We start from the raw sequence: 27,606 nt of genomic DNA, 5'->3' as shown, positions 1-27,606 counted from the left end.
ATATTCGCGGGTTGCCGTCCGGCTGGTCGAGGAGGCGGTCGTTCTTCCTTGGTCGGAGCACATTTTGTACGCGTTTGTGCCTTCAGATGTAGAGAGCGGCGCCGTGGGAGTGCTTGAGCCGGTCGACTCTCTCAGCAATGGCCTGAAGGCAGCCGCGTGCCTCGTGACAGTTAATGGCGCCCACAGAGTGCCCCTACGGGTGGTTAACTGTAGCCAGCAGCCACTGAGCCTTCCCAAGAACAAAACATTGGCTTTCTTCACCTCTGCGATAGAGCAACGTGAGCCCACCGATACGGTACTCGCAACTGTAGAGCATGCTAGTCCTTCGGCTGCTCCAAAGGTGTCGTTCGATCTTTCTCACGTAAAATCCAGGGAGAGGGAGGCTCTGGCTGGTTTGCTGAACGACTACTCGGAAGTATTCGCCGCGTCCAACCTGGATTTGGGCTGCTGTGGCGTTATAAAGCACAGGATAGAAACCGGCACTTCATCGCCCGTTTACCAGCGTGCGTACAGGATTCCTTACTCCCAACGTGAGGAGATGGAGCGGCAGGTGCAGGACCTGATTGATCGCGGCATTGTCGAACACTCAAAGTCACCCTGGGGAGCACCAGCACTATTGGTGGAAAAGCCAGATGGCTCGTATCGATTGGTAGTGGACTACCGCAAACTAAATGCCGTAACTCGCATCGATCCATACCCCATCCCCAATATACAGGAGACGCTTTCTCAGCTGGGCTCTGCCAGGTACTTCACGGTAGTGGACATGGCGGCGGGATTCTGGCAGATAGCAATGGATCCGGCAGATGCCGAGAAAACGGCATTCAACACGCCCTCAGGGCACTATGAATGGAAAAGAATGCCGATGGGTCTGGCCAACAGCCCTGCTGTCTGGCAGAGAACCGCTGATGTTATCCTGGCAGGTCTTCTGGGGAGGCTGTGCTTCGTGTATATGGATGACATTATCATATACAGTGACAGTTTTGATAACCATTTGCGCGATATTGAGCAGGTTTTGGTGCGACTAAGAGCAGCGGGTCTCAAGCTGAAGCCCTCTAAGTGCCAATTCCTCAAAAACGAGGTGAAGTACCTCGGGCACGTTGTTTCAGCTGACGGCGTGCGACCGGACCCTGAGAAACTAAGGTGTGTCTCGGATTTTCCATCCCCGACTAGCGTCCGCCAGGTCCGGCAGTTTCTCGGCCTGATCGGTTACTACCGAAGGCACATAGAGGAGTTCGCCAAGCTCGCTAAGCCGCTCACCGCCTTAACAGCCAAAAATGTCGCCTTTCGCTGGGACGAAAACGCGGAGAATTCTTTTGGGGCCCTGAAAAGGAAGCTAATGAGTGCACCGCTGTTGCGCCACCCGGATTTTAATTTGCCCTTCGTTATGGCCACAGATGCGTCAAAGTTCGCAGTTGGTGCCGTGCTATCTCAGGTTATCGAGGGCAAAGAACATCCCGTTGCTTTTGCTAGCCGACAGCTGAGCCCCACAGAGCAAAAGTACGGAGCTACGGAAAGGGAGTGCCTCGCCGTTGTCTGGGCAGTAAAGCACTTCAGATGCTACCTTTACGGCCGCAAATTCAAGCTAGTCACAGACTGCCATCCTCTGAAATGGGTGATGAGTGTCAGGGACCCTAGCTCGCGACTCGCTAGATGGAATCTACACCTGCAGGAATACTGCTTTGAAGTTGAGCACAAGTCAGGAAAGACACATCTGAATGCTGATGCACTCAGCCGCACAGCTGCCGTGGCAGCTATAGATGAGTTTGTCCCCGTAGTCGACCCCGCCGAATTACGCACAGAGCAGTGCAAAGATCCTGACCTGAAGCGAATAATCGAAAGCTTAGAGGGCGCACCGTCTCACCCCGAACAGCTAGGTTATTTCATTGACAAAGACGGCACCCTGTGTCGGCGCACGAGGCCAACCAGGAAAGGGAGACCAGAGAAAACCGCTTGGGAGAGAGTCGTCATACCTCGGTCGTGGACAGAAAGGGTTCTTCGCGCGTTTCACGATGCGCCATGCGCCGGTCATTTTGGCGTAGCGAAGACACGCAGGCGTGTGGAGCGTTTGTACTTTTGGAGTGGCATGCGACAGGATGTTAGAGACTACTGTGCGAAGTGTCATTCCTGTCTCGAAAGAAAAACACCCAAGGGACGAAGACCAGCTCCAATTCAGCCGTTCCCTGAGGTTTCGGCTCCCTTCGAGCGGACAGGTATGGACATAATGGGCCCATTGCCCACGACCACTTCCGGAAACAAGTACATTTTAGTATTTGTCGACCACCTTTCAAAATACGCGGAAGCGGTAGCACTCCCAGATCAGAAGGCAGACACGGTTGCAAGAGCATTTGTCGAACAGATCGTGCTCCGACATGGACCCCCGAGGCAACTCTTGACAGATCGGGGAACGAACTTCGTGTCGCAGCTAATGAGGAGAGTTTGCGAGCTGCTTAAGATCGCTAAGAAGCAGACAACACCGTACCATCCGGCTTGCAACGGCGCGGTGGAGCGACTGAACCAAACCGTGGCCGGGTTCCTGTCGCATTTTGTTTCGCGCGACCAGCGGGACTGGGACTTGTGGCTCCCGTATGCAATGTTTGCCTACAATTCCGCAGCACACGAGAGCACGGGCGAATCGCCATTCTTTCTTCTCTACGGCCGAGACCCGAACCAGCCTAGTGAAGTGCCAGAGGGCCCCCGTCGTGTCCCATACGCTTCACTGGACGACTATAAGGTTGAGCTAGAATCGCGCTTGCAAGTGGCGAGGGACATCGCAAAGGAGTCCTTAAAGAAAGCGGCGAAGCGCAGGAAGGAGGTGCACGATCGCAGTGCTAGAGACGCGCCGTTTGATGTGGGGGACAGCGTGTACATTGAAAACTGCCAAAGGCAGATTGGGCTAGCTCGTAAGTTCCAGACGAAGTGGAGAGGACCGTGCGAGGTTGTCGAGAAGCTTTCTCCGGTAAACTTCAGAGTCCGAGACGTGAACCGGCGTTTGATAAGGATACACGCAAATCGCCTCAAGTCGGCACCGGTTCAGTATTCACGAAATGAGGAAAGGGAAAGCGCGGATTTTGATGGGGACAGAAGTGAAGCGGAGCGCGCAGATAGTTCGCAAGAAACGCCCTCTCCTGCATTTGTTCGGCAGGCGCCCGAGGTGACGGCCGGAATGCCACCGGATTTACTTCATGCATTGCTAGAAGAAGAAGCGCGCGAGGTTGCCGCGCAGATAACGCCAGGAGAGGCTCCTGCCACGAGCCCTCGCAAGTCCCAAAGCAGACAAAGGGGCACAGACTTATTTAGTATGACTCATGAAGGCCGATATCCGCTGCGAAATCGGAAAGCTAAGTCGGACTAATGGCGTAAACAGAGCGGAGTTGTGAACTGGTTAGAATTGTGTAATGCCGCAGCTCATAACATTGCTATGTGCTTATGTGTTAAGTTATCGGAGTTGGTAGTTATACCTTTCTGTCATTAAGTAACACCTGCACAGGAGAGCATGCGGAGCGCATGCAGAACCTGCCCTACTTCCTTTCGTTATCTATATTTTTGTCTGTGCCGTGATCGTGCTAGAAGTGGGAGCTCCTTTGTAACTGTGGTAAATTTATTTTTCGTCCAGTTTGGACTAGAAAGGAGAGGCTTGGGTGCTGAGTTTCATGTTTATCTGTAAAAGAAGATCAGTGCTGCCCCTGGAGACGCCAGTATTGACAGCGGAGGCATATGGTGTTGTGCAGTGGTGTTGAGTGCAGCGAAAAGTGTTTTGTCGGACGCACTGTGCGAGGCGATTCAGACAGACAAGGGGAGCTGCGTGGACTCAAATGTTCGGAGAACATTCTTCTGGAGGGTGAGCGAGTGTGACATTCCGTGTGTGATACGAGGATCCACGTTCGACGGCGCGGCGTAGACGGGGAACCGTGACAGCGGCATCATCAATTGCCCAGCCATGCTCTTTGAGTGACGACCGGAAAAACCGGTCCCGCCGCCGCCCCGGGGAAACAGGCTTTGTCCTCCCCAATTTCCGGTTGCATTCCAGGACAGGGGAGCTGTCAGCGGGCCAGAGCGCGCCGTACCACAGCCGACGCTATGCGAAACCGCGAAGACGACATTCTTTCCCTCCCCCCCTTTGTCGTGGGCTATCGCCGGGAAGGCACCCACAGCTTCCCAGAAGGGCCGCGACGGACACCTGTCATGGCGGACAGGCAGTACTCGCCAAGAATGTGGAAAGACAGGCGCTAGTGAATTAGCTCCGAAGAGAGAGCCTGTGTATACTCTCACTTGAGAGAGAGTGGTGGCGTTTTTGTTGTTTATTTAGTTTGTATTGTTAACAGACTCTGGGGTCGAGGCTAAGCCCAGCCCAAGGGGTGGTCCCCATCTCGCATGTTATTTTGGATTGGAGAATTGATGCTTTGGGCGGGCCACTGGAAATGACCGCCCTTAGTCCTTTGTTAATCAAGTGCTTAAAAGCGCATGTAAACGGATGCAGTTCAGTCTGAGCTGGGGCTCCATGCTTAGCATGTAATGTGATGCTACTTAGGCACTAACCTGCCCGGTCGATGAGTAAAGTAGTGCAAAGTTTGTTCTGTTGAAAAATTATGCTCTGCTGTCATCATCTACAAGCTCGCCTCCTGTTCATCTTCCAAGCCGAACGACACTAGAGGAAGGGTTTGGGAACCATCCTCGAAGAAACGGACGACTATTGAAATTCTACTGCATACACGCAAGCCGAGCAGGACGACATCGTTCGCGAAGAGGGCCTTCAGCGCCGAAGACCGACGGCGTGCAGCTTCTGCCAGCAACCGCTCGAGCCCAACTCCGGAGCCGCTCCATCGCCCCCATGAAGTCGTCGGCACGTAAGCTCGGACGCCCCAGCCTCTGATGTATAATCCTAATCATGCGTAATTATTGAATATACCTGTTTGTTTAAACTGAGCCATACGGTGTCTCTTTGCCTCTCCGTCCCGTGTGGACCTGCGCATTATGGGGGTCATCACAATAGGTTCGGTCAGCGCTACATGCATAGCGGCGCGAAACCTGAGGACTGATTCGACGGCCAGATCTTGCGTGAGGCGTGCAGTAAAACCGTGTGGGCGCAGTCGGAAAACTTGATGTGTGCGTAGCCGGTGCTATAGCGAGGACGGGGCGGCGGAGCAATTAAGCGTCGTGAATATGCTTTTGTTCATCGGTTCGATCAAATCAATATCTTTGCACAAAGCACTGCCATGAAGAAAAAGGTAATGGAACAGCGTAACTTAATTCATAAAGGTTACAAGATCGCACCACCTGTCGCCACTGAGCATAAACCCTTGCAATGTCGGAACACGAACTGTGCTGGGAAAGCGCGGATCATAAAATACTTTACTGCGACAGCAAGCACCAGTGGGGAGTGGCCGAATAACGGTTCCCGCGGTGCGATCGCTTCTGGGTTCGTGATCCATGGAGAGCACATCCTTATCGGCCTTTCCCGCAGGTTCAGTTCTTGACACGTGATTATGCGCTGAGCAGCTCTATTGCTGCGAGTTGCTCGCTGGCGGTTCTTGCTCTTTCTTCGAAGCAGGCGCAGCCCACCCGAAATATCCGTGCGGAATTTCTGCGTTTTTTAGCTATTTTTTGGGTGCCTAATTAAAGCATCATGTGCCACCTAAAATCGAATTTAGTTCGCGGTTTGAAACATCTTCGTAGTACGTGCCCATCGAAAAGGGCGGAAGTAATTCTCGCATTAATTCTTCTAAGTAAATTAGATTTAATTCAATAGAGTGACTTGTTAACATCGCCCAAGCACAGCCGTACACAGCTTCAAAGGAGAAGTAGAGCACACGAAGAACTATTCGTCCTGAATCGCGACATTTATAGCCGTCCTGGCGGGGCTGTGCTCTGCCAACCAAGCCAAACGGAACGACCGAGGACTGGACTCGTCTCGCGTCTACTTGATCAATTAGGCCCCGCCTTGCCAACTGCCCTGGCTGGCTTAGGTGATAGAGCATAGCCCTGCATCAGCGATGGTGGCGGCGGATTTGAGACCCAGACTACGGCAAATATCCGTGGCTGCGTTCATGTGGTTGATAAGGGTAATGACCTGTCTAGCCGCGGTTACATGAATGCGACGGAAGTCGACTCCAGTCTACGTTTTGAGAGAAAGTGCAAAAAAAAAAAGCCGAGGAAGAAAGGAGAAGACGAGTCACGCCTTTCCTCTTCAAAACCTGCTCTTTCCCTATAAAGGGGACTGGAGTCGGCTTCTGTCGCATTCATGTAAACGCGGCTCCTGATTGTTGGATGCATGTAATTGCGATTGAGCGTTACATTATACGTACAACACCTTCATAACTTCCCATTTGCTAATGACATTTCTCTACGCAACTCAAGGGACGAATTGCAACGCATGATTGGGGACAAACATTCAAAGACGAAGGGCGGGACTAAAACTATTATGAAGAGACCGTGAAACAAAAGCAAGAGGCTTAAGAGAACGGAAAATAAAAGCATTGTTTAGGGCACAGACACGACTTATAGATATCCTAGCTGAAATAAGGTATAGAAATAGGAAATGGGCATCGACAGGGCGTAATCCGGGCTACAGATAACAAATGGTGCCTTGGATGATAAGGCATACTTAGCAAGGCAGGAGCGTGTGTGGCGTGCAGATAAAATTAGGAAGTTTGCGAGAATAGGGTGGCAGCACTTGGCCCTGGAGAGGGTTAGTTGGAGATGAGAGGACGTCGTCCTGCAGTGGAGGTAGCCGGGCTGATGATGATCAAATGAGTGCATATTGTCATCATGTATCCATTCATAAACTCCTATAGTTTCACTCAACCTTCCGCCTACAATTTCTTGTTCCCACTTTGCCGCCGTCTATGGCAAGTCAAGTTCAGAAACGCTATATGCTGTACGCGGGCGGCCCTTATACGAAAGCACACCTGTGCAATGCAGACGATGCATGCACAGCCAGAGCAGCGGCTTGTGCCGAGGTTAGCTTCTTTCTCTCTTGCTGGAAAAACCGCCGCTTTCGAGTCACCGCTGCGTGTCAGCGCTTACACCTGGGATTTTAAAAAGGAAGAATGATATCAGCCGGAGTTGTGATCTTCCCTCTGTGTTGATGTCATTGAGAGCAAAATAATGTTAATGATGTTAAATAATGCAGAACCTCTTCCAAGCTCCAAGTGCTCGGTCACATGACTCGAAGTCAACTTCGGGACATAAAAAAATAGAACAGAACGGAAGAAAAAGAAGGAAACTATTTATAGATGACTGCCTCGCAGAGAGACCTGACGAAACCACCCCCGGTTTACCCAAAACAGCCTCATTTAATCCCTGTGCCCGCACCCTCAGTAGTGGGGACAACACCAATTGGGCAAATTCCCAAACGCTCGATCAATCAAAGCTTGGAGAAAGAATGAAACAGCAAATCGAAGATATGGGACCGAAGATAAGTCCTCCATTCACTAGTGCACAAGTAATTTCACTCTCCACAAGCTTAGCAAAACATCCTCGCTTTCCCTCGTTTCGTCGTATTCAAATACTCTAAAAAAAAACAGGCATATATAATACGCAAGTTCGTCGTAAAACCCGTCCCCGAGGCAAGCCTATTAAATTGCCATCACTGAAAAAATGGCTGCGGCTTAGCTCGGGTAATGCAAGCGAAAGCTTTGTTATGCGTGGTTATGCTGTGTTGCTAAGCTAGGTCAGACTCAACCTCTTGGTCCGTCGCCGAAGTAGTGGCGGAGGCAGAAGTAGCAGCGGCTGCCTCCAAAGCTGCCGCCTTTCGGCATCCTTCAACCGCCGTTGAGCCAGTCGACGCTCCCGTTCTTCGTCGGTCTCTGCCGCTAGCTTGGCACCTTCCCTGCCTCTGGCTGAATACTTAGCATGAGTGGCAACGTCAGTCGGATGATCAGGCTTAATCCGTCGTCAACGGGACCGTCCCGACTGCGGAGACATTCGCGGCCGACTCGCTTCACCCATAGCGGGAAACTGCGAGGCGGCAGTGTGTATGCACGTGAGAGCGGCGTCGTCTCCCTTTCAAGCGGACGGTGAGTCACGTGGTTAACCACATGGCTGACACACCTCCACTTGAAGGTCAAATGTACCGCGCCGATGACCTCAGGGACCCTCGCATGCACAGGCAGTGGGCGAACACAGCTTGTCCGATAAAGCGCGTCTCCCATGTTGCACTGCCTGTGCATCTCACTTCAGAATACGTTCGCCAACGAGCAGTCGTTCTCACCTGCGAAGCTGTCGCAGGAACCGAGTTGTTGAACGCCGCAGAGGGCAGCATCCGCATCCGGCGGCGGCGCAGTCGAGTCGGGACAAAATGGCTCAACGCGGATGACTCGTTGCTTTCCTCGTGCGGCGGCGTTGTCACCTCCCGGTTTCATGTAATACAGCCCTCATCGGAGGCTTGACGACCAGCTCTGTCCCTCAGTAGCGACTGCGACTCGTCACTTCGTTCTGCTGTCAAATTTGACAGTGCGGCCATGGGAGAAACCAACACACAGACGCACACGTACACATGGCGCACAAACATGTGGCGCTCCGTCCGTCCTCGGGGTTTGGAGAAAGCCAGCCACCTCCTTTCCAAGTGTGCTGCATGATGGAATGAAGCACCGCGGCTGGTTGGTAAGCAAACCACAAGGCCTCGCTTTGCATCCAGCGGTACACACATGTATACATACAGCGTTCGCCACATCCGTAGCGGGATTCCTCGACTGCACGACAACCGGCGAACCCTTGATGAACTTTTTTCACTTGGCCTCGTGCCATACGGCGGTGAAGCACTGTTTCTCCGTATGCACAACAGCAAAGGTGAGAACAACGGCTCCTTCAAATGAATACTGTTTCTTCGCGCATTTTGAAACCGAAGCACCGTAGCAATTGGAAAATCTATCGTTGGACGAAAGTGCAACGCAAACTGAATGAACCAGTGGACTGCGCACTGTTCCAGTAGGCATAAGACCTACTGGAACAGTGCGCAGCTCACTGGTTGCCATTGCCATTACCGCCGCGGTGTCTTAGTGGTCATCACAATCGGCTGCTAGCTGACCCGAAATGTCCGGGTTCGATCACGGCCGCGGCGGTTGCATTTCGATGGAGGCGAAATGCCGGAGGCCCGTGTACTGTGCGATGTCAATGCACGTTAAAGAACCCCAGGAGGTCGAAATTATCCGGAGCCCTCCACTACGGCGTGCCTCATAGCCTGAGTCACTTTGGGACGCTTAAACCCCATTAAGCCGTTAAACCGCAGGCCTCATGGATGAGCCTATATAAGCCAAATGAACAGAGAAATACTGTGAAAGCAAGTTTAATGTCGATCGGCCGTGCGTTTGTAATGCCTTTGTGTATTGTCATCAGCGCCGTTACGATAGGCCCTTTTTTGCCATATACTTCCAGTGGCAAAAGAAAAAAAAAGAAAGAAAAATCGCTTGGATGCCGCGAATTCCCGTGATGAATCTGTGGGGCAATTCGTCTCCGGTTTTTACTTTTTTTATATAATTTGGGGGTAAAAGTCGGGCGCCATTTTCCGAGCTTAAATTCGGGTACAAATCGGGTTACCCGATAAAAAGCTGAATTCGGTTTTTTCGGCTTATTTTTTCCTAGCATAATTATTTCATTAGCCTCTTGTTTTTGTGTGCGACCTAAAATGATCTACTTCTGCGTAGTTTCTTACTAAACACACAACAGATTACTAGGGTGCATCAATAGACTGTTTACAAAACCAGACGTTCTTTTTTTTTCGTTCATTGTTTTCGTCGCGGTAATTAGCATCCATCACCGTGTGCAGGATTTGGCAAGTTGCATATTCGAAAACATTCCTTCAACATCACAGCGGTGCAGCCATTCCAAACGCAAAACATCTTTGAAGCACGACGTCGTTTGATAAAATGCATGTGTTCTGGCGTCTCCCTTCCAAGGCACACTTGTATAATCTTGGTATTAGCCTAATCCTCACCATTATTAACAAGCGTTAAAAAGTTTTAAATGAGCAATTAACAGCTACAAATCAGCGCTCTAAAATAAGCTCGAGACATCTGCTGTTCTCCGTGCGGTGTATTCAACTTTTACACTGCAATTTAGGGCAGAGGGTGAATTTTCAGAAATGTGCTATGGGTGCAGTGATTATGTGTTAGTGGCGGTGAAGACAAAAGAGCCACGACGCAGGAGGCTGACCTGGCGTCTGGACCGTCGTCGGGCTGGGCCGGTGGAAGCGGCGCCGTCGCCGATGGCTCGCCGTCTCGCGGGGCCTGCAGTGGCGGCTCGCGCTGGTCGCCCGCCAGGCTGGTGGGCGAGGCGCAGCAGCAGGCGAGCGCCTTCTGGAGCAATATGGCTCGCTTCAGACCCAGCTTCCTGGGGGGCCGGGACGAGGACAACCTGCCCGACCACCTGGGACCTGTCAAGCAGCTATATTGCCGCACGGGACACAACCTGGCCGTCTTCCCCGCCGGCACGGTGTACGGCACCAGGGAACCGTACAACCGATACGGTGAGCGAGCACCCACTAAGGCAACCGAAACTGCCCCGCCCCATGCTCGAATGTTTAGCTGGGTCGCTGTTTTGCTTGCCTATTAAATAGTGTAAAATGGAAATGCTCTAGTTAAGACAATGGCTTAGAAAGCAGGTACCAACTTTCTAGAAGGCACAACTTGCAGAATTGTAGAAAAGCTAACCGACAGGACGGTTTCTTTCAACCAGAAATCCTTGTTCACAGACCGCGTTTTCACTTCCTGCTCCGCTGACAGAAGGGGCCAGCGCGAGAGGAGATGGGTCAGTTTCCCTGTATTCTTTTTCGAAGCGGTGAGGGGGGCTAGCCCCTAATCTGCGTGAACCTGAAGTCCCGGCGGTCACCACCAGCATTCCAATAAAATGATGCATTTCCTTGACGAGTTTTTTTCTCGATCCGATCCTCGCGTTCGCACCCCTGCTCTATTGTGTGATTTCAACAACTTTCCTATCATACAGATAAAGGGTCATCTCCCCCCTTCCTTTTCGAACAAGAATGCGAGATTGCTTCTGTGAACGAGGGTTTTCGGTTGGAAAATTGTAGAGGGCGCTCCATATTCTGCAAGTTATCAAGTGCCCTTCACAAGGAAGAGGCACGAACATTGTCCAGCATGGGTTCCTGCTGAAGTCAGGCACCAACTGAATTCTTCCCTAAGCAGGACTTTCTTCTCTGTAGTGAAGAGCCCACACGATGATGTACGAGAAGAGTTTGTGCTGTGACAGTGTTTGGCATTGTCTGTGCTGGCTTACGCGTTACTTGCCCTGCTCTTCGTTCTATACCTCCCACTCTCCACCTTTTGTATTTGCTAGCTATGAACCAACTTGCCCAGCCATGATTTTTATTGCTGTAACTCCGGTACTCTGAATATACGTAGAATGCACCTTTTGTAGTATTTGCCTTGAAGAGACATTCGATCTGATTCGGTTCGTACAGCTGCCAGGTTTTGAATGCGACTGCAGGCGAGACGAAGCAGAACTGTTCGTGCCTGGCGGACAGAGCACGGCGTTCAGGTTCGCAAGACTTTTTAGGCAGTCTGCGTTTTACATGTTCCCTGATTCTCTTTACCGTTCTGTGGTGGGCGCCTTTGGGAACACCAAAACGCTTGATGGCACCGGCGCTGCTTAATTGCGTCTTTCCAGAGATTTCTCCGTGCTTTCTGCGCTCTAGTCGGCATTCATTGGTTTGCTTTTGTAAGTTTCGACTACACTACAGAGCAGGAAATCAAGGGCTATAGAGCAAACATTACAGCAGTTACATTTAGTTTAGACGCAGCAGAAGATCACAACGTCGCGTTTTGCCCCCATATAGCCTGCTGTTAAATTAACTATGTCTCAATTATACGATGCGCAAAAACTGTTAAACTTTGCATAACATAAGTCCAGTTACCAATTGTAATAACTAAACACTTTATTTTACCTATAGGATTCTAGGTTGATTGAGCTGCACAGTCTTGAAAAATCAGCCGTGCAGAATTTCGCGTCTTTTCGGCCGCTTTCTCGTTTATCAAGGCTTATTTCGCAATTTTTTTTCTGATTTGAAGAAACTAATCTCGTCATCTGTACGCTGAAACGCAAAAGCCATGCGTCGAATCATGCCAGCTAAATACCGAGTTAACATTATGCAATATTTGAAAGTTAGGGTTCGCTAAGTAACAAAATGTAGCGTTTTGCCCCACTTTTCCCGATTACACGTGGTGTTCATTTTTCGTTCGCCTATATTTTACTTGTAAATACCACGCGCTCAGATGACTTTTGCCTTCCTTGTGTGGCCACCTGTCGCATAAGCATGTATTGCTCTGTTCTCTCCGCCCTATTTATACCTATCCTCACTGCACTGTGTGTCTCAGACCCTGTGTTATACACCAGATGTCAGAGGCCACCTGATACTGTAAAAAATGGTGTCTTGAATCACAAAGGTCACGTGGTGTGTTCACGTAAGAAACAGAGAAGTAAATCCGTTCTTTCAGCGTGCTCTGATTGCAAGGGGTTACTCTTGCCACTGCGTCCCAGGATTCACCAGGTGATCCTTGTGAGGCAGAAAATTGTACAAAAACTTCTAATTAACGCTTGCCCTTCTTTCCCTTGTCTGACCGTAGAGGCCCCACTTGCGATCACAGCCTACCGCACCACCTCGTGATGCTTAGGAACAGTCCAAGCATGACTCGGTAAAGCCTAGTCTCCCACGGTGAACTGCGCGAAAACTCGGGGACTAAGGACATTAATGCTTTAAAGGCGACGTAGTGTAGAAAATTTGAACCCTAAAAAATCATGAAAAGTTAATCCGCGTTTCCTACCCACTCTATATACACTACTCGTTTCTGCGTCCTCTTTCTCATCGTGATGTTCTGTTGATCCATGCCTTTGAGTCTGTCACGTTTTTGTCTTGTTCGTCGTGTAATGAAGGCAAGGCGATGTCGTCTTGTCTGTAGAGCTGTCGCCTATGTCCTCCCTGTCCCAATGGACGACGACTGCCTTGTTGTGCCTCCCGTCAGACCTATCGCCTTTCCCAACTCGAATCGCTTCTTATTCTCAACTTATCCGATCCCCTGTCTTCTCTGTCTCCATCTCCCACCGTCTTCATGTTTGCTCCTGGGGCTCGTCTGCACCAGCGTGCTCTCTTCGACTGCACTGTTCCCGAGGCTGCGCCTAGTTCGTCGTCCAAACTTCTATGACATTGTCTGCCTTTTGTTTGTTTCTTTGGCCTCCCTCCCCCGTCACGTGTTCGCCGGCGACGGAGAAGAGTTGGCAGACGGCGACCGACTAGAGGAGCGGGACGACGCTGGCGAAAACGACGACGACACGGAGGGACCGGGCGGTGTTGTCCAGGGCACGGAAGAGCACTACAGTGAACACGGTACACACTGCAGGATTAAGGACAGTGAAAGGAATCGCGGTCTTTTTTTATGCACGTTTGCCGATTAGGTGGTGTTGGCGGTATAACACAGCGCCACAGTGATTGGTCAGCATGCAGCGGCGCCGCTCACGATGTGACCGCAACCATCCGCACTGATTTGTCCTTGCAGTGACATCACGCGTGACACCACTGCTACGCGCCACGCTGAGTGGTCCGAAAGCAGTGACATCACGAGCACTAGCTCTGCCAGAGAAGACGAATAATAACGAATATAAGGTATTTCCACCGCCACAAGCAGCTGTCGCTGAATTGCGAACTGCACGGTGGTAACAGTCCTGCACTCTAAGAAAAAGAGGGTCTAAAAGGGTCTTTTCGGAATTCGTCCTCTGCGGGACTAACTGCAAATGGTCTAACTGTTCGTCCCCTTGGAAATGGGTGCAACAGTTAGTTCTCGGGAGCAGCCGTTTGAAGAAATAATATAATTATAATTGGTTTTTGGGGGGAAAGGAAATGGCGCAGTATCTGTCTCATATATCGTTGGACACCTGAACCGCGCCGTAAGGGAAGGGATAAAGGAGGGACTGAAAGAAGAAAGGAGAGAAGAGGTGCCGTAGTGGAGGGCTCCGGAGTAATTTCGACCACCTGGGGATCTTTAACGTGCACTGACATCGCACAGCACACGGGCGCCTTGGCGTTTTTCCTCCATAAAAACGCAGCCGCCGCGGTCGGGTTCGAACCCGGGAACTCCGGATCAGTAGTCGAGCGCCCTAACCACTGAGCCACCGCGGCGGGGCTGAAGAAGTAACGCAAACGAAGCGTGATTTCCAGCGTAATTCAGAGCGGGATAGTTTCTGACAGCCCTTAACACACATAACCACAACAAAGGAAAGAGAAACACACATGAATATATCAGGATTAGAACCCACAACCTTCGGATTGCGAATCGAGCGCGGATATAACAGGCCACCACAGCAGACCGTGCGAAGGAGAAAATGAAAGCCTTTTATGCGAAGCACATACATTGCTTGAGTTTACCGCTTGCCTTTTTATCAAACGTATTGCTCTTAAGAGCAAAATATGATGATTTTTCTGTCATACGCTTTTGCAAGAAGCTGCGGTGAGCCTTAATGCGTACGCAGAGCGGTCTAAATCGCGTTTTTGGGCAAAAAACATGTGCTGGCCTGTGTATACATTACGACTGGTACTACACAATCACAACAGCTGTTTTCTTGTCGTTTTCTTTTTTGGGATAAGGTTGTCTTATTTCTGGCAACTGGTAACAGTTGTTTTCTTGTTTTTTTTTCGGATAAGGTGGTCTTATTTCTGGCAGGTGGCAGCTGCACACTGTAGTCTGTTGAAAACAAATATGCAAGGCCGTACGTGGTGCACGTCGTTTTTTGCTACTGGCGGACAGCGGCGACATGGAATTCACTGCTTGCCACTCATCGTTTCGCTAAGTGTCGCCGATACTTGCCCGGCATCACATGAGCCCGCAAACAAATGGCGGCGAAATGAAACTACGTGTACTTGCTTAACGGTAACCTTAACAACTCACATTGGACACGTATTGAAGCTCGTGGTACTTATGCAGCTCCACAGCTGCGGGCCGCTTCGGTTTCTCGGAGCCTTTTTGTCACGCAAAAGAGTCTATGCGCCTCGTCACGGGCAGCGGCGGTGCTCTCACTGGCCTTACAGACGACATCCTGCGCTTCAAAAATCGTGCATTATTGTAATTGAGGCCTTCTCGCGCGAATTTCACGTGCTGCTAAGCTGCGGCTCCCCCCTACCGTTAGTAGTCTCTCTCAGCAGTTCGTCCGTTGAGTTTGCGCATGACATGCATTTGGGGCAAGAGGAGTGCCGTGTGCAAATTTAGGGACTAACGGGGGGTTTGGGGGACTAAAGTCGTCTTTGCTCCTCCCTGGGCCGGTTTTTTTCTTTGAGTGTGTGAATTTTTTTTCGGCTCTTGTAGTGGCAGTAATGAGGCAAGAGAAGTGTACCATCTGCAACAGGGGTCGCCACCCAAAATCACAAAATACAGATATGTAGAGAAAGTGTTCTTCGTCCAGAGCGGCAACAACGAAGATGGAATTCTTGTTACATAAATCCTTTGAACACAATTTCTACGCGGGGATTCTAGCAGCAAATGAGACTGCTATACATTCGTATATATTCTTTCATGGCTATGAAAATGTGTTAAGTATACACAAACATGTATAAGTACTGCGCCTTTCCTTTCTTCAGAACCTCGAATTTGACCCTCCATGATGTCAGCCTAGCAACCGGCATGCTGGGTACAGACCATCAAAACAACGCGAACTTTATGGCAGAGCATGTTTCGCATATAGATGGCTACCAACAGATATTTGTCTTGAAAACTACGGTTTGGAAGAGAAAGAATAATTTCTTTGCCGGCGGGGCGGACCCTATCGCTTCTGTTTAGGACCAGTTTACTCGTTTGTGTTTTTTTATCCGTTTGCTCGTGCATCAAATGTGTGGGAAAACCTTGAGAGACGCGCGCGATACCCCACGAGAACTTTTAATGCGGTGGTGCTGAGGGAACCAGAGTGAAAAAAAAAACGCCCGCAGATCTGCATGAGTTTGCGACACTGTGCATATGAGGACCTCCCGTAACAAGCCACACTATTCCCACCTTTGCCTCGCCCAGTCACGCTGAGAGAGGTCAGGCGAAGTATTTTTTTCACTTCAAGCCTGAATCCACGGTCCAGCCATGGGTGTTTTGTACCGACGTCGAAACACCCTGTTTCTTCACCTTATCTTGCAAGCGCAGATCGCCTGGACAATACAGCTGCCACTCGGCGAGCTTACACGTTGTTCCGCTTTATTACAGCCCATATGAGTACCTGGTCACGTATACAGGGTCCGGCACGGCCACGTGATCTCGTCCTCGATAGCGCACACCTCGACGGCCGCTTCTCCGCGGGTTCAGTTGCAGGAAAATGGGCCCCGCGGCGCTGTGGTTCACACGAGGACTTTGTTTGGGTAGCGGAACGTTCGCGTGTGGCGACCAGCGCCTCATGCAGTTGAGGGCCCCGAGTCTCGCCCACGCGCAGGTCACAGGTACACGGGGGACAGTGTTCGCAAAGCGCACGCGCGGAAAGCCTGGGAAGTTCCACTCCACGTCCGCGCGAAATTTTCGTTCCGCTCATTGTTTGCACCCGCCACAGTTCGCACGCCGGGGAAAAAGAAAGGGATTAGCTGAGTCACGCGGGGTTTACGATAGCAGTATAATTTCACATGTACGGCGCGTACGCACAAACGTGAATTGCTGCTCAGGGAAATCATTTGCGAGATGCGGCTGAAACTTATGCACTACGTTTGTCGAGGGTTCTTTGCGCTTTCTTCGGCGGCCTTCTAATACGGCCGATATCTATGGATCAAGTTTCTTTAGCGAGCCGCCTCGACTCATTGTATGCGCGTAACTTGACCAAATAGATGCCCTCTAATGAAAGTGAAATTACCTTTCACAACATATCCACGAAATGCCAGGCCGTTGGTTTCGGGGACGGGATCTGTGAGGTTTATGCAAAGCCACACTCTTTTTGGCTCTTTGTTTCTTTTCTTTTATTTTCCTGCCACTGACCTGATTAGGATTTAGTTACACTTGCTGCTATTTCATTTTATTACTGTTAGAGGCTGTCCTGCCGCATGCTTTAAAGTCTTGACCAGTCACGAGGAAGACAAGCAGTGACGGGTATGCGGACTATTTAGGTACCTTTTCCTGCGATGGCTCTAGTGAGGACTTTTCCCGGGGTTAACAGTCCTGTTTTTCTTTTGTGCCTCTCACTTGCAAAAAGCAAACCCAGTCGCTATAGCTGTCCCTCCATACACTGCGTCTACGCAGTTCTCGCTTGGCGTTCTTTTCCTACCGGCAAACTTCAGCCAGCGGGCACTGGACGCGCTCGCTTGGGCGTTGCTTTTATTTTTAATTACTTTTGTACTGCCAATTTTGTATATGTCTTCAATTTAAATGCAATTCATGCTAATGAACGGCACCGACGGAATTACTTCAGTCCGATACCTAAGTTAACAAGCTTCTTTTCCTCTTTAGAAGTATATAGTTTCGACATCTCCTGGGCTATATCTGGGATTTCATACCCTTTTCGCGGCTTAATCGGCTTATTTCTATCAGGTGTGTTAAACTCAGTTATTTTTCTCCCAGGTCGAGGCGGTTCTCACATATGTGAGGTCAGTGACCCCAACTTTTTTTCGTATGCCCTGGAACAGAGTTGTTTGTAAAATGCAGAGCGCCCTGCGGAATTTTACAAGACAGAAAGAGTCACACCAGTCGTCATCCGCTCGCTGCATTAGCACACGGTCACCCACCTCCGCTGAGCTGCTTACTGGTCAGCGCGAATATTGAGACTTCGTTGCACATTTAAGAAGACAAGGACACTTAAGACAATGCTAGCCATGTCTGGCTTCCGACTTTCCTTTCGCTTACTTTACTAGCGTTGCTCTCTTTGCTTTCTCCGGCTTCTCTTAGACATCTGCTTGTTTCCATACGTTGTACTCGAGCAGATGACTGGAGCACTCTCTGCTGAAGGAAGTACCATCGGGAGAAGTTTAGTCCCAAGAGTGGCTATGTCTGCCACTGAAGCTATCTGTTTAGATAACCTGAAACCTTTTTAATACCTGATTGCCCAACGTGTGGGCGTGTGCTTGCCTGCACAATTTATTTCAGTCGCACCGTCTTCGCCAAAAGTAACCGGGCTGCATGGTTTTCGTCTCACTCCTGTCGTGGAGCCCTCACGCTTCCCCAAAGGTCAAAAGGTATTAAGGACAAGCGTTCTCTTCACCTTCAGAGAGCTTGAGGGGCGGCGTAAGTGGTCCGATACACGAGTGAGAAGCAAACAGTGCAGCCCGGTTAATTTTGTCGAAGAGTAGGCAATTTATTTATTTATTTACTTATTTACTTATGCATACTTCAATCCCACAAGGAATTTTCGCAGGGTGGGTACATGAATACAAAAAGGAAAATTGCAAGTACAGGACGTTCAGGCAAAAAACTTAGATATAAAAGTAACAATAGTAAACAACCGCTCATCGGCAGTAAACAGATAAAATAATACGCAGTGCAGCTTTTACAACCATTCAGTAATAAAAGTATTTAAACCAGATGAGAAAATAGAACGCATTACAACATCAAAGCAGATATTCGGGAAAACTTTCAGAAAATGGCGCCACAGATTGCTGTGAAATTTCGTCATTGGTAACTTCCATGTACTGTTCTTGGGGAAAAAGAATATTTGAAGTAATTATTACGAGTGTGCTCTGCGAAGCTCCCCAGAAATCCTTCCGGTCCGGAAGCTGTATGAAGAGTTATAACCTGCCTGAAGCACAGCCGCATAAGTGCAACATTGCGCCGTTACTGCCGCTCTTTCTGCAGCCGTCCTCAATGCGACACTTATAAAAAGGTAGACCGGTAGACGCGGCGGATGCTAAATACTAAAATTTCACAAAGAACGGGGCTTTGTTCGAAGAGAAAATAGCGTAAACGTCCAGTAGCCATGGCGACTCGCCATATATGCTTTTCCGTGTGACAATTTGATGACAATTCCGGACCCAGTAGGCCTAGTGGCGATGCCTCATAAACTATTTGAAGTAACATAAATATTTGAGCGATATGTAATTGCATTTTGAAAACAACAGCGCAAGAATCAAAGGAAGAAATGCACACCATAAACTATCGTGGTGTTCCTCTCTTCCTTCTTCCACCGTCTGTATGCGATGTTGATGTCAAAATTACGAATTATCTAGAGAAATATTAACATTCGGTTAAAAAAGTGCCAAACAGGGGGAAAAAAGCCTGTTAAAATGGCGGAAAAGAGGTCGCATTATAGATGTCTGCCCATTAATGCGCGAGGGGGAGGGGGAAATGGGGAAGAGGGGGAGGAGGAATAATGGCGAGGGGCGCTATTATTCTATTTCACTAAGAAAATGAAATGCTCAGGAGGTGGGTCCCCGTGACAAATCTGTTTTTCCGAGGAAGAGCGAGTTGCCGGGCTAGTTGGTACTTTTGCATGACGGTGGAACAGCGCAAGGGACGAAACACAGGAAGAAACTAGGAAAGACACACACGGGCGCTGACTATCAGCTGAATTTTTATTTCGAAGTATACAGAGAATATACCTATAGCGATGGAAAGAGGGCGCTACATCGGTAAGGAGGGCTGCTCGGTCACCGGAAACCAGAATATAGTCACGTCAGTGGATAAAACGTACATTATAGTGAATGAGGTGAGGGTGAAAGGCGATAAAAAGGGGGGTGTACAGGGCCGTCGCGCGAAACAACAGATGAGAGCTAATAAAAGGTGAAGTAGAAGTTGCCCATTCACATCTCCATGAATTGACGTCTCCATTGACATCAAAGATCTGTGCTATTCTTTGCCGCACCAGGCGTTAATGAGTTGTATTGAACAAGCTATCGATAACCTTGGCATAGTTCGCTTCCGAAACCAAATAGGGCGGTCGGCCAGTGAATTTCTGCGAATTGGAGACTTTTATTTGAAATCCTCTTTTGTTACGTGGAACAGCCACACCTACATCCAGAAGAAAGGTGTTTGCATAGCCTCATGTGCAGCCCCAGTCCTTAGAGAATTGTTTTTCCCCCACTATGACAGATTGCTGCACACAAAAAAAAAAATCAGCGGTACTTGCGTCGTCAAAATCTTTCGTTTTCCTTTTAAAATGCAGCAACGAAGACTTAAAAATTGTAGCTCCCGAAGTTCCGTCCATGTTTGACCAATGTTTGCGTCCTCTCGTATTAACATCTGAATTCCCGCAAGATAATAATGCGATTCCTTAACCTACGCCCTCATTTTTCTCCTACGCATGCCTGCTGGTCCTATCAACCCAGAGGTAAAAAACTCCTTTCGTATGCTTCAGCCCACTCGAAGTTAGTAGAGCGAGGCATCATCAGCCTGTGCTTTTGCAATGCCCTTTAAAAAACCTGTGAACATCGGCTTCACGGCAGTTTTCGCAAGCAGGCAGGGCGGCGCTTCGCGGCGGGCTACCCTTCACCGCTGCTGGTATCGATTGCCGGCAGCATAAACAAGAAACGTTTACTGGCTCCGAAGAAGATTGACCACAGAAAAGTGGTCGTTCTACCGTATCTATATACACAGCGTCAGCCATGGTTTAAAGAAAGTTGGAAAACGCGCATGCATTGACGCGGTTTTTTCCGCGCCCAACAAGCTCGCCTCTCTCTGCAGGAGAGTAGATAGCCAACAAGTTCACCGTGGTTGTGAGCAAACGCACAGAAATCCCTACGTTTCGTGTGCTTCCGGTGTCCTTTATTCTGTGCTCTTGTTCTGCGGGAAGGAATACGTTACGTTGGCCAAACGGGAAGGTGCGTAAATGTCAGGCTGCAAGAACATGACAACAATGTGGGTGACATTGCAATAACCGGGAATCTGGCCAAACACTGCAACAAATGTGAAATCGAAACTTGCACCCCAGTATTCAATGAATGTGTGATCATCGGGGAAGGACGAGACCATACGTCTGGAGAAACAATTGAAGCTGTCAATATCCGTCGTGCGAAGAACCACTGTAATAGTACACCGTCTATCTGTTTATCCGAGAAAGAAATAAAGTTCCTAAGCACAGCCGGGCATGTGCTGTGACTGTTCACTTGGCTCGAATGTTTGACTGGCCTTTTATTGTGTTTATTGTTTAAATCCGGGCTATTTGGTCTTATATTTGTCAGACTGGTTTTATTCTTTATCCCTTGTAGGTCCTCCTCAACTCGCAGCTCTTTAGGCTTTAAAGTTTTTAGCCTCTTTTGAGCCTCTTTAACTACATCTTCCATTAGCATTTAATGTTTTATGCTTGGAAGCACTTTGCGCCTCGCAGCTTTCCGTTTTTTAATTCTTTCAATTGCTTATTGTTTTCAGCCTGTTTATGGGCAACTTCTACTTAACATTTTATTAACTTTCATCTGTTGTTCCGCGCGACGGCCCTCTACACCCCACTTTTTATCGCCGTTCACCCCCACGTCATTCACTATATGTTTTATCCACTGACGTGACTATCTTCTGGTTTCCAGTGACCGAGCAGCCCTCCTTATACCGATGTAGCGCCCTCTTTCCATCGCTATAGGTATATTCTCTGTACTTGGAAATAAAAATTCAGTTGATAGTTAGTGCCCGCGTGTGTCTTTGTTTCTTCCTGTGTTTCGTCTCTTGTGCTGTTCCACCATCATGTTTTCCTTGGAACGTTTCTTAACTAAACTTGATCCCTTAACGATATTCACTATCATTGCAAAACGCCGCGCATAGCAAGCATCTGTCTGCACAAATATGTTTTATCTGCCACCTGTATGTCCACACTGTATACAAATATAAGCACACGTATGCTGTGTCTCCCATTGCGTCGATCGTCCTTTAGGCTAGGTTGCACTAAGCTTGGTGCAGGCTGGTTCCAAATGATGGAACTTAAAGGAGAACCTACAAAGCCATAGTCTTACAGCGACAGCTGTATTTTTGTCGCCCTGTTTCGTCGTCGGCGGCGCCGTCCGTGCCACCACGTTCCCCGTGACTGCACCCGGCTACCCACTCTTCGCATACCATGTCGATGCGCCTGTAACACCGCACGCCCGCTATTATTGATGGACGGCCGTGCATGCCGGGCACCCACCCTCTTCTCATCTCTACCCAGAGCACTCCGAGTGGCGCCAGCATTGCGCACTCCCTCTCCTCTCCATCCCGCGCCACATTATATGGATGGGTGAGTGACCGTCTAGTCAACACTCTCAGCAAAATACATCCACACAAGCTTAACCGTCCCGCTGCAGTGAATCCATTAAATAAACGCGACAGGCATCCCACACTCAGGTTACTAAACATTCCGACTAGAATTAGCATTTCGCATTGCCACAAGAGCGAACGCCCGGTCACATTTCGGCTAATGTTCTTTTCCTTGGTTTTTTACTTTCCTGCCTCACACTCCGCCCGTCACTGCTACACCAACCAAGATAATAAAAATAGGGCACTGCATGGCCGAGCCGCAAATTAGTGCGTGGCTGGGCCGGCACAGGGTGCTGGACGGATTGTGATTCATTATGGCACGGTGATGTACATTTGATGCGTTCTAGCAGCGACACGGATGAATAACTGCCATGGTGTTGGCTGAGGTAAAAAATTTCCTCCGGCGAGAAAAGCTGCAAACGCTATAGTGTTCTTTTTCCCCTGCTTCCCTTAACTCCTTTAGGCAATGAAGGAATCGTGGCGCTAAAATCTTTTCAGCGGTTTATTACACTACTACTACTACTACTACTACTACTACCCTTTTGTTCATGCGGAATGAAAAAAAGGTTCATAACTTTCGACCGCTACATTTCACGAAACTGAACTCTCTAGAATTGTATAACTGTTTATTTCATCATCTGTAATTGTGGTGATAGCGTATATTTGTTCTTCATTGTATTAACCCACTCCCCTCTACAATATGATTCGGCCCTGAGGGTATATAATAAATAAATGTCATTTGTAGACCAAGTTTCATCAGCGTCACTCACAGTGCTATGTCCAAGTGACTTCGCGGACGCCCAGCTGCGTTGAACGATACAGAGAAGTCAAAAAGAAAAAGCGCCAAATCCGGTTGCGCTAAAGTCTCTTGATAATTTCGGTTGCGCTACAGCGTGCGGTACTTAGCGGAGCGCTGTAACGTCTGACACACGGCTCATTTGCACGAGTACGTTCGCCTATTAAAATAGAGAGCACCATTGGCTCGGTGTGTGTTTCAGCTACCATCGTGCACACTCCGTCGGTTCTACCAAAAGGTGCTCCGCTGCATCTGCTCGGTTTTGTGTCACCGTTCACGACTGTAGACATTTGAAGTATCACAAGAACCGCCGGGGAAGGATTCGATGGGCAGTCGTCTGTACCAAGATGATTGTGCGCCTTCGCCTTCTTAAAGCACAGCGCGCATTTAATTTAGGCAACCTCGGGCCTTCAAACAAGCAATGAAAAGTCGCTTTTGCTTTCCGCCTCCATCGAAACGCGGCGAGTGCAGCCATCTGAATCCAACCCTCGAATTCAAGCTCGCTGAAAAAAATAAATGTTGTTGATACGGCGTCAAAGACGTTCTAATACTCAGAAATCGCGAACCTTAAAAAATGACTGATTAAAAATGTATAGGAAACGCAGTTTAATGCACGCGTATGGAACCTTTTCCATTTCACTGCCACAACTTGGGGCTATTCTCAGACGAGATCACAGTTCAAAAAGCCGAGTGGGAGCAGTCACCTCGTCATCCATTTTTACCAAACCAATTTTTCAAGCGTTATTGCAGTTTCAGCGCCTTTGCCGGCCACTTCATTACTTGTGTAGCATAAGAATATATTTGCACGCCGTGGGCAATTTAACGCTTCAGCTGCCGCGGGCCCGGGGCCAGGCCGGGTCGGGCCTCACATCGAGCTCGGTGTGCCGGTCCTGACATCAGTAGAGTGATAATAACGCGGGGTCGGGCCTCTGCAATGCTCCAATTCGCCGGAAGTCAGGCCTGCTCTGCGTTGCAACCTGTCGAGATAAGGGGCTTCTCTCTTTGCTTTCCCCAGCCTTTTGTATACGTCATTCATCATTGCACTCTCTCGATGCACTTTACGTAGACTTTCTTGTAGTCGCCTTAACTGAAATCAAAATATGGATCAGTTTTGCTTTCAGCGGTTTTTGTTTTTTTTATTATCCCCGGTACCTATAGAAAAATGCCAATTACCACACAGACCGCTTCCTTTTGGTATCCCAAGATTGAGTACCCTGAGAGAAGCAGCCCAGAAAGACAGTTTTCTCCAACATCATTAACAAACGAATAGAATCTAAAACAGTATTGCCTCGAGAAGCACGCAAACGAGGGCGACGAGACGATGAGACAAAAATAGCTGAGAGAGGAAGACAAGCATTCCACCTCTGCAGTCCGACTGATGTTTTACTTTACATTTTTGCCTTTTTTTTCTCTTCGTGGCTGCGCCTGTAAGCTCGGCTAGCGCGTACCGAAATGGAGGGCTCGAGTTTTACGGCCTCAAGGAGACGGCCCTGGTGGATGATTGCTTTTATTTTTGGTCTGATGGCACGCCGTGATCTGGCCTCGTGTCAGGGCCAGTTAAAAGGTTTGCTTTGTTCCGTACTTAGCTGGAATACTTTTTGCATTCAACAAGAAGCCTCCAGGCGAGGCAATAACACGCTTACATAACGGGTGTTGCAGCGAACACTTCATAAAATTCCGAAATATAAATTGGTCAAAAAGGAAAGAAAATCTTTTCAGAAGCATACGGTGCATCTGCGGCGGATTTGAGTAATTTTGAAAATCATATGCTCATTGGCTAACTAATCAGATAAAATTTACTAATAACTTTTCAGTCGCAGAGTCTGGTGATTAGCGCCAATGGGGCGTAGCCACGGAAAACAATAGCCACGGACAACACGATGCCAATAGCCACAGACAATAGCCAATAGCCACGGACAACACGATGCCTTCCCTTATAAAAATGGTCTATAGACAGTCCATAGACTTCTTATAGACTCTATTGCCTTCCTATGGATATTGCTTCATGTCTATTCATAGTCTATAGCCTGTAGACAAAAGTCTACTAAAAGTGTATGGCCATAACTCTATAGACTCTTTATAGGATTTGTATTGCCTATAGACTGTTCTCTAGAGTTTGTCTATAGACTTTACAGACATAAGTCTATGGACAGTCTATAGTCTGTCTACAGAAATTTTCGTAAGGGTTAGAATTTTTGAAACGAAGGAAAAGTCTTTCCGTAGGCACTGCAGCATGACGAAATGTGTTGCCTTTTTCAGCATGCAGCCGAAACAGAGCTCATCGCTCAGGAGTTACTGTGGTACAGCTAGCGCTGTCGCTGTCATTGTTTCGACTCGCGCATGGGACGAAAAGTTTTTGGAATTTTCATGGCAGCTTTACCCAAGTGGTTACTATGGCACACCGGTAAAATCACGCCGTTCCAGCGATATGGCATCACTGTGTAACCGTATCAGGTGTGCTTCGCGTCCGATGTCGCTCCGTTAATCTCCCCTGTAACTAATGGGTCGCATCAGTGGCGAAGTTTTCTGTTACAGCGGGAGCTGTTACTGGCAGCCCCCTAGGGAGGCCTGCCCTAGTAGTTGTAGACATCTATCGGCGCCGCACCGGCAGGCGGGGAATACAGATCTCATGGTGCGCAGTCCGATCATGGTGTCATACTGTATTATCGCAACACGTAATGTCCAGGGCACAATTTTGCTCGACACTGTGCACACCACGCACAGCGACACCATTGGTCATAACTCCTCTTCCAACATGCAGCAATCCTGGAGCTCCTTTCGCACGACGTCGGACAAGTGCGGATCCGCGGCGTTGAGACGGGGCTGTTCGTCTGCATGGATGCCGAAGGCAATGTCTACGCCAAGGTAAATAGCGCCGCGAGGAGAGCGAAGAAAGCACGCACGTCTGTGGGGGCTTTTCCGGCCTCCGAGGAGCGCACAGCGGGCGCTCTGTCTTTCTCCGTGCTTTCAGCGAGCCTGTCTCTGGAAGTTTGAATGCGTTTCTTTGTCTAAGGGAGCACGTTTGGCTAGCCGGTGAACTGCTCCCAGTTTAGCCGCTTCCGAGACGTCTAGTTTTCTTGGATTTGGGTTTTGTTCAACCCAGAGAACGGAGAGTAGTTTAAGAAAACAAATCGCTCTTCAAACAATTATTTTTGTTAAGAACTTTTTGTTCAACGACAGACGAAGTAAACTTCCTGTCCTGTTTTGCCGCCAAAAAATGTATGCACCGAAACAAAAGAAACGCGTTATGGCGGGTTAATTTTTCTTAGTGTGCGGGCTTCTGCAATAAAATACAAATGCAGTCTTTGTTCTGGCGTAGTTACCGTACTTCCGCTCGCTTCACTCCACCTGAATGTGTGCTGGCACCCTGAGCACGTATAATTTCAAATCTGTGGGAATGAAAAAGGATGTTAGACTTTTCGCTGTGCCGCGATTAACAGGAATGAAAGCGATGTATGCGCATATTGCCTAGCCCTCCTGAAGCACTCGATCACACATTCCCAGAATCCCTTGCCAACCTAGATGCCCCAGCCCACATAGCACTCAGATCTTCCCACGCGACGTTATCTTTGGCCATCGGGCGCAAGCTGTAATTTCCGGTTACGGCGAACTACGCCGGTGATGCGGCGCCGTTTACATGTAACCAACACTCCTCGTCACGCTGTCACCGTACATACGGTAAGTCAGCTTAGAGGTGACCTACTCATGTGCATGCTGAAGATCCTCACGATACAGCAAGAAGACACGACACGAGGCTGAGGGACACTCCCTCGTTGGCTGCAGTTTTATGTGCAATATGAACGAACTAGCTCAGATCCAGGTTATCCTGCAGCATTCTTACGATGATCTGAGCTCCTTGAGCCCGATGTGTGTGAGCCACACTGTATCACACTACGTGGGCTTGCCAATGTATGTAGGCCGCCCCGAAAATCGCAAACCCACAACCTTGTGCCGTCCGGCTCAAGCTGAGGCTGCAGGAGCCCTGGGCCCCTTCAAGTTCGGGGGCGCCTTTATTGAATTTGCCACCGCCACCAACCAGCTGGTCCAGCTGTAGCAGTTCTTATCCCTGTTCACTCTGTTGCCTCATTGCTAGTGGCTGTCTTTAGCTGGCAGTGCAGGGGCTACCACTTGATTGGTGTCACCTGTGATAGCGGGCCGGCAAATACGCTGGCAGAAAAAGCGGCGCCCCTCGACAAAGTTTCGCAACCCCTGCCAATCGCGAAAGGGTCTTGCGAATCAAGGCCATCTTATTTTACATAAGTGCGGTCCGTAATTAGCCAGAGTTTTTCTCTTTGCCTGTTGTGCTACCTCCAGTGTGTCACCCAGTTTCGTAGCGCTCTTATGCAAGAGCTGGATGCTGTCCACTTTTTTTTTTTCATGTGTCCTCGTATTTTTGCGCTAGAAATTCGAAGCTCAGCATGCATCCTCGAGCACTGTAGAACGAGACGACAATGGTCTAATCACGAAAGGCAGTGCGAAATGCTCCGGCCGGCCAGTAACGAAATCCAATTACGCGAGAGAAAAAGTTGGTCGCTGAATAGACGTTTTCAGCATACCGGAGACGTATGCCGCTTTACCATACCCCTCCTGCGAATGCGCAGTGGCGTTGTTGGCGTCACGGGGAGCCGCACCGCACGCGGAGGTGTGGTTCGGTAAAGTGGTATACGTCTCCGGTATGCTAAAAACGTCTAATTTTGCCGCTGCGTGTGG

General features: G+C 49.2%; 1 protein-coding gene across 6 annotated transcripts in view; it reads left to right on the top strand.

Annotated features, from left to right (window-relative positions):
* Window positions 1-27,606, top strand: part of LOC144136206 (fibroblast growth factor 1-like) — a 75,378-nt gene that overhangs the window by 43,379 nt on the left and 4,393 nt on the right. For 3 of the 6 annotated variants that reach the window (XM_077668301.1, XM_077668299.1, XM_077668300.1), the window contains exons 2-4: window positions 10,141-10,462; window positions 13,220-13,333; window positions 25,658-25,761. In XM_077668301.1, coding sequence (XP_077524427.1) covers window positions 10,141-10,462; window positions 13,220-13,333; window positions 25,658-25,761 — 540 coding nt within the window. The remainder of the gene's footprint in view (window positions 1-10,140; window positions 10,463-13,219; window positions 13,334-25,657; window positions 25,762-27,606) is intronic. The other 3 variants (XM_077668304.1, XM_077668302.1, XM_077668303.1) reach the window with 1 other exon arrangement.

Source organism: Amblyomma americanum, chromosome 6 (genome assembly GCF_052857255.1).
Source record: "Amblyomma americanum isolate KBUSLIRL-KWMA chromosome 6, ASM5285725v1, whole genome shotgun sequence".
Classification (NCBI taxonomy): domain Eukaryota; kingdom Metazoa; phylum Arthropoda; class Arachnida; order Ixodida; family Ixodidae; genus Amblyomma; species Amblyomma americanum.
Note: the sequence above shows the minus strand (reverse complement) of the source record. Positions and strands in the feature narration are given on the sequence as shown.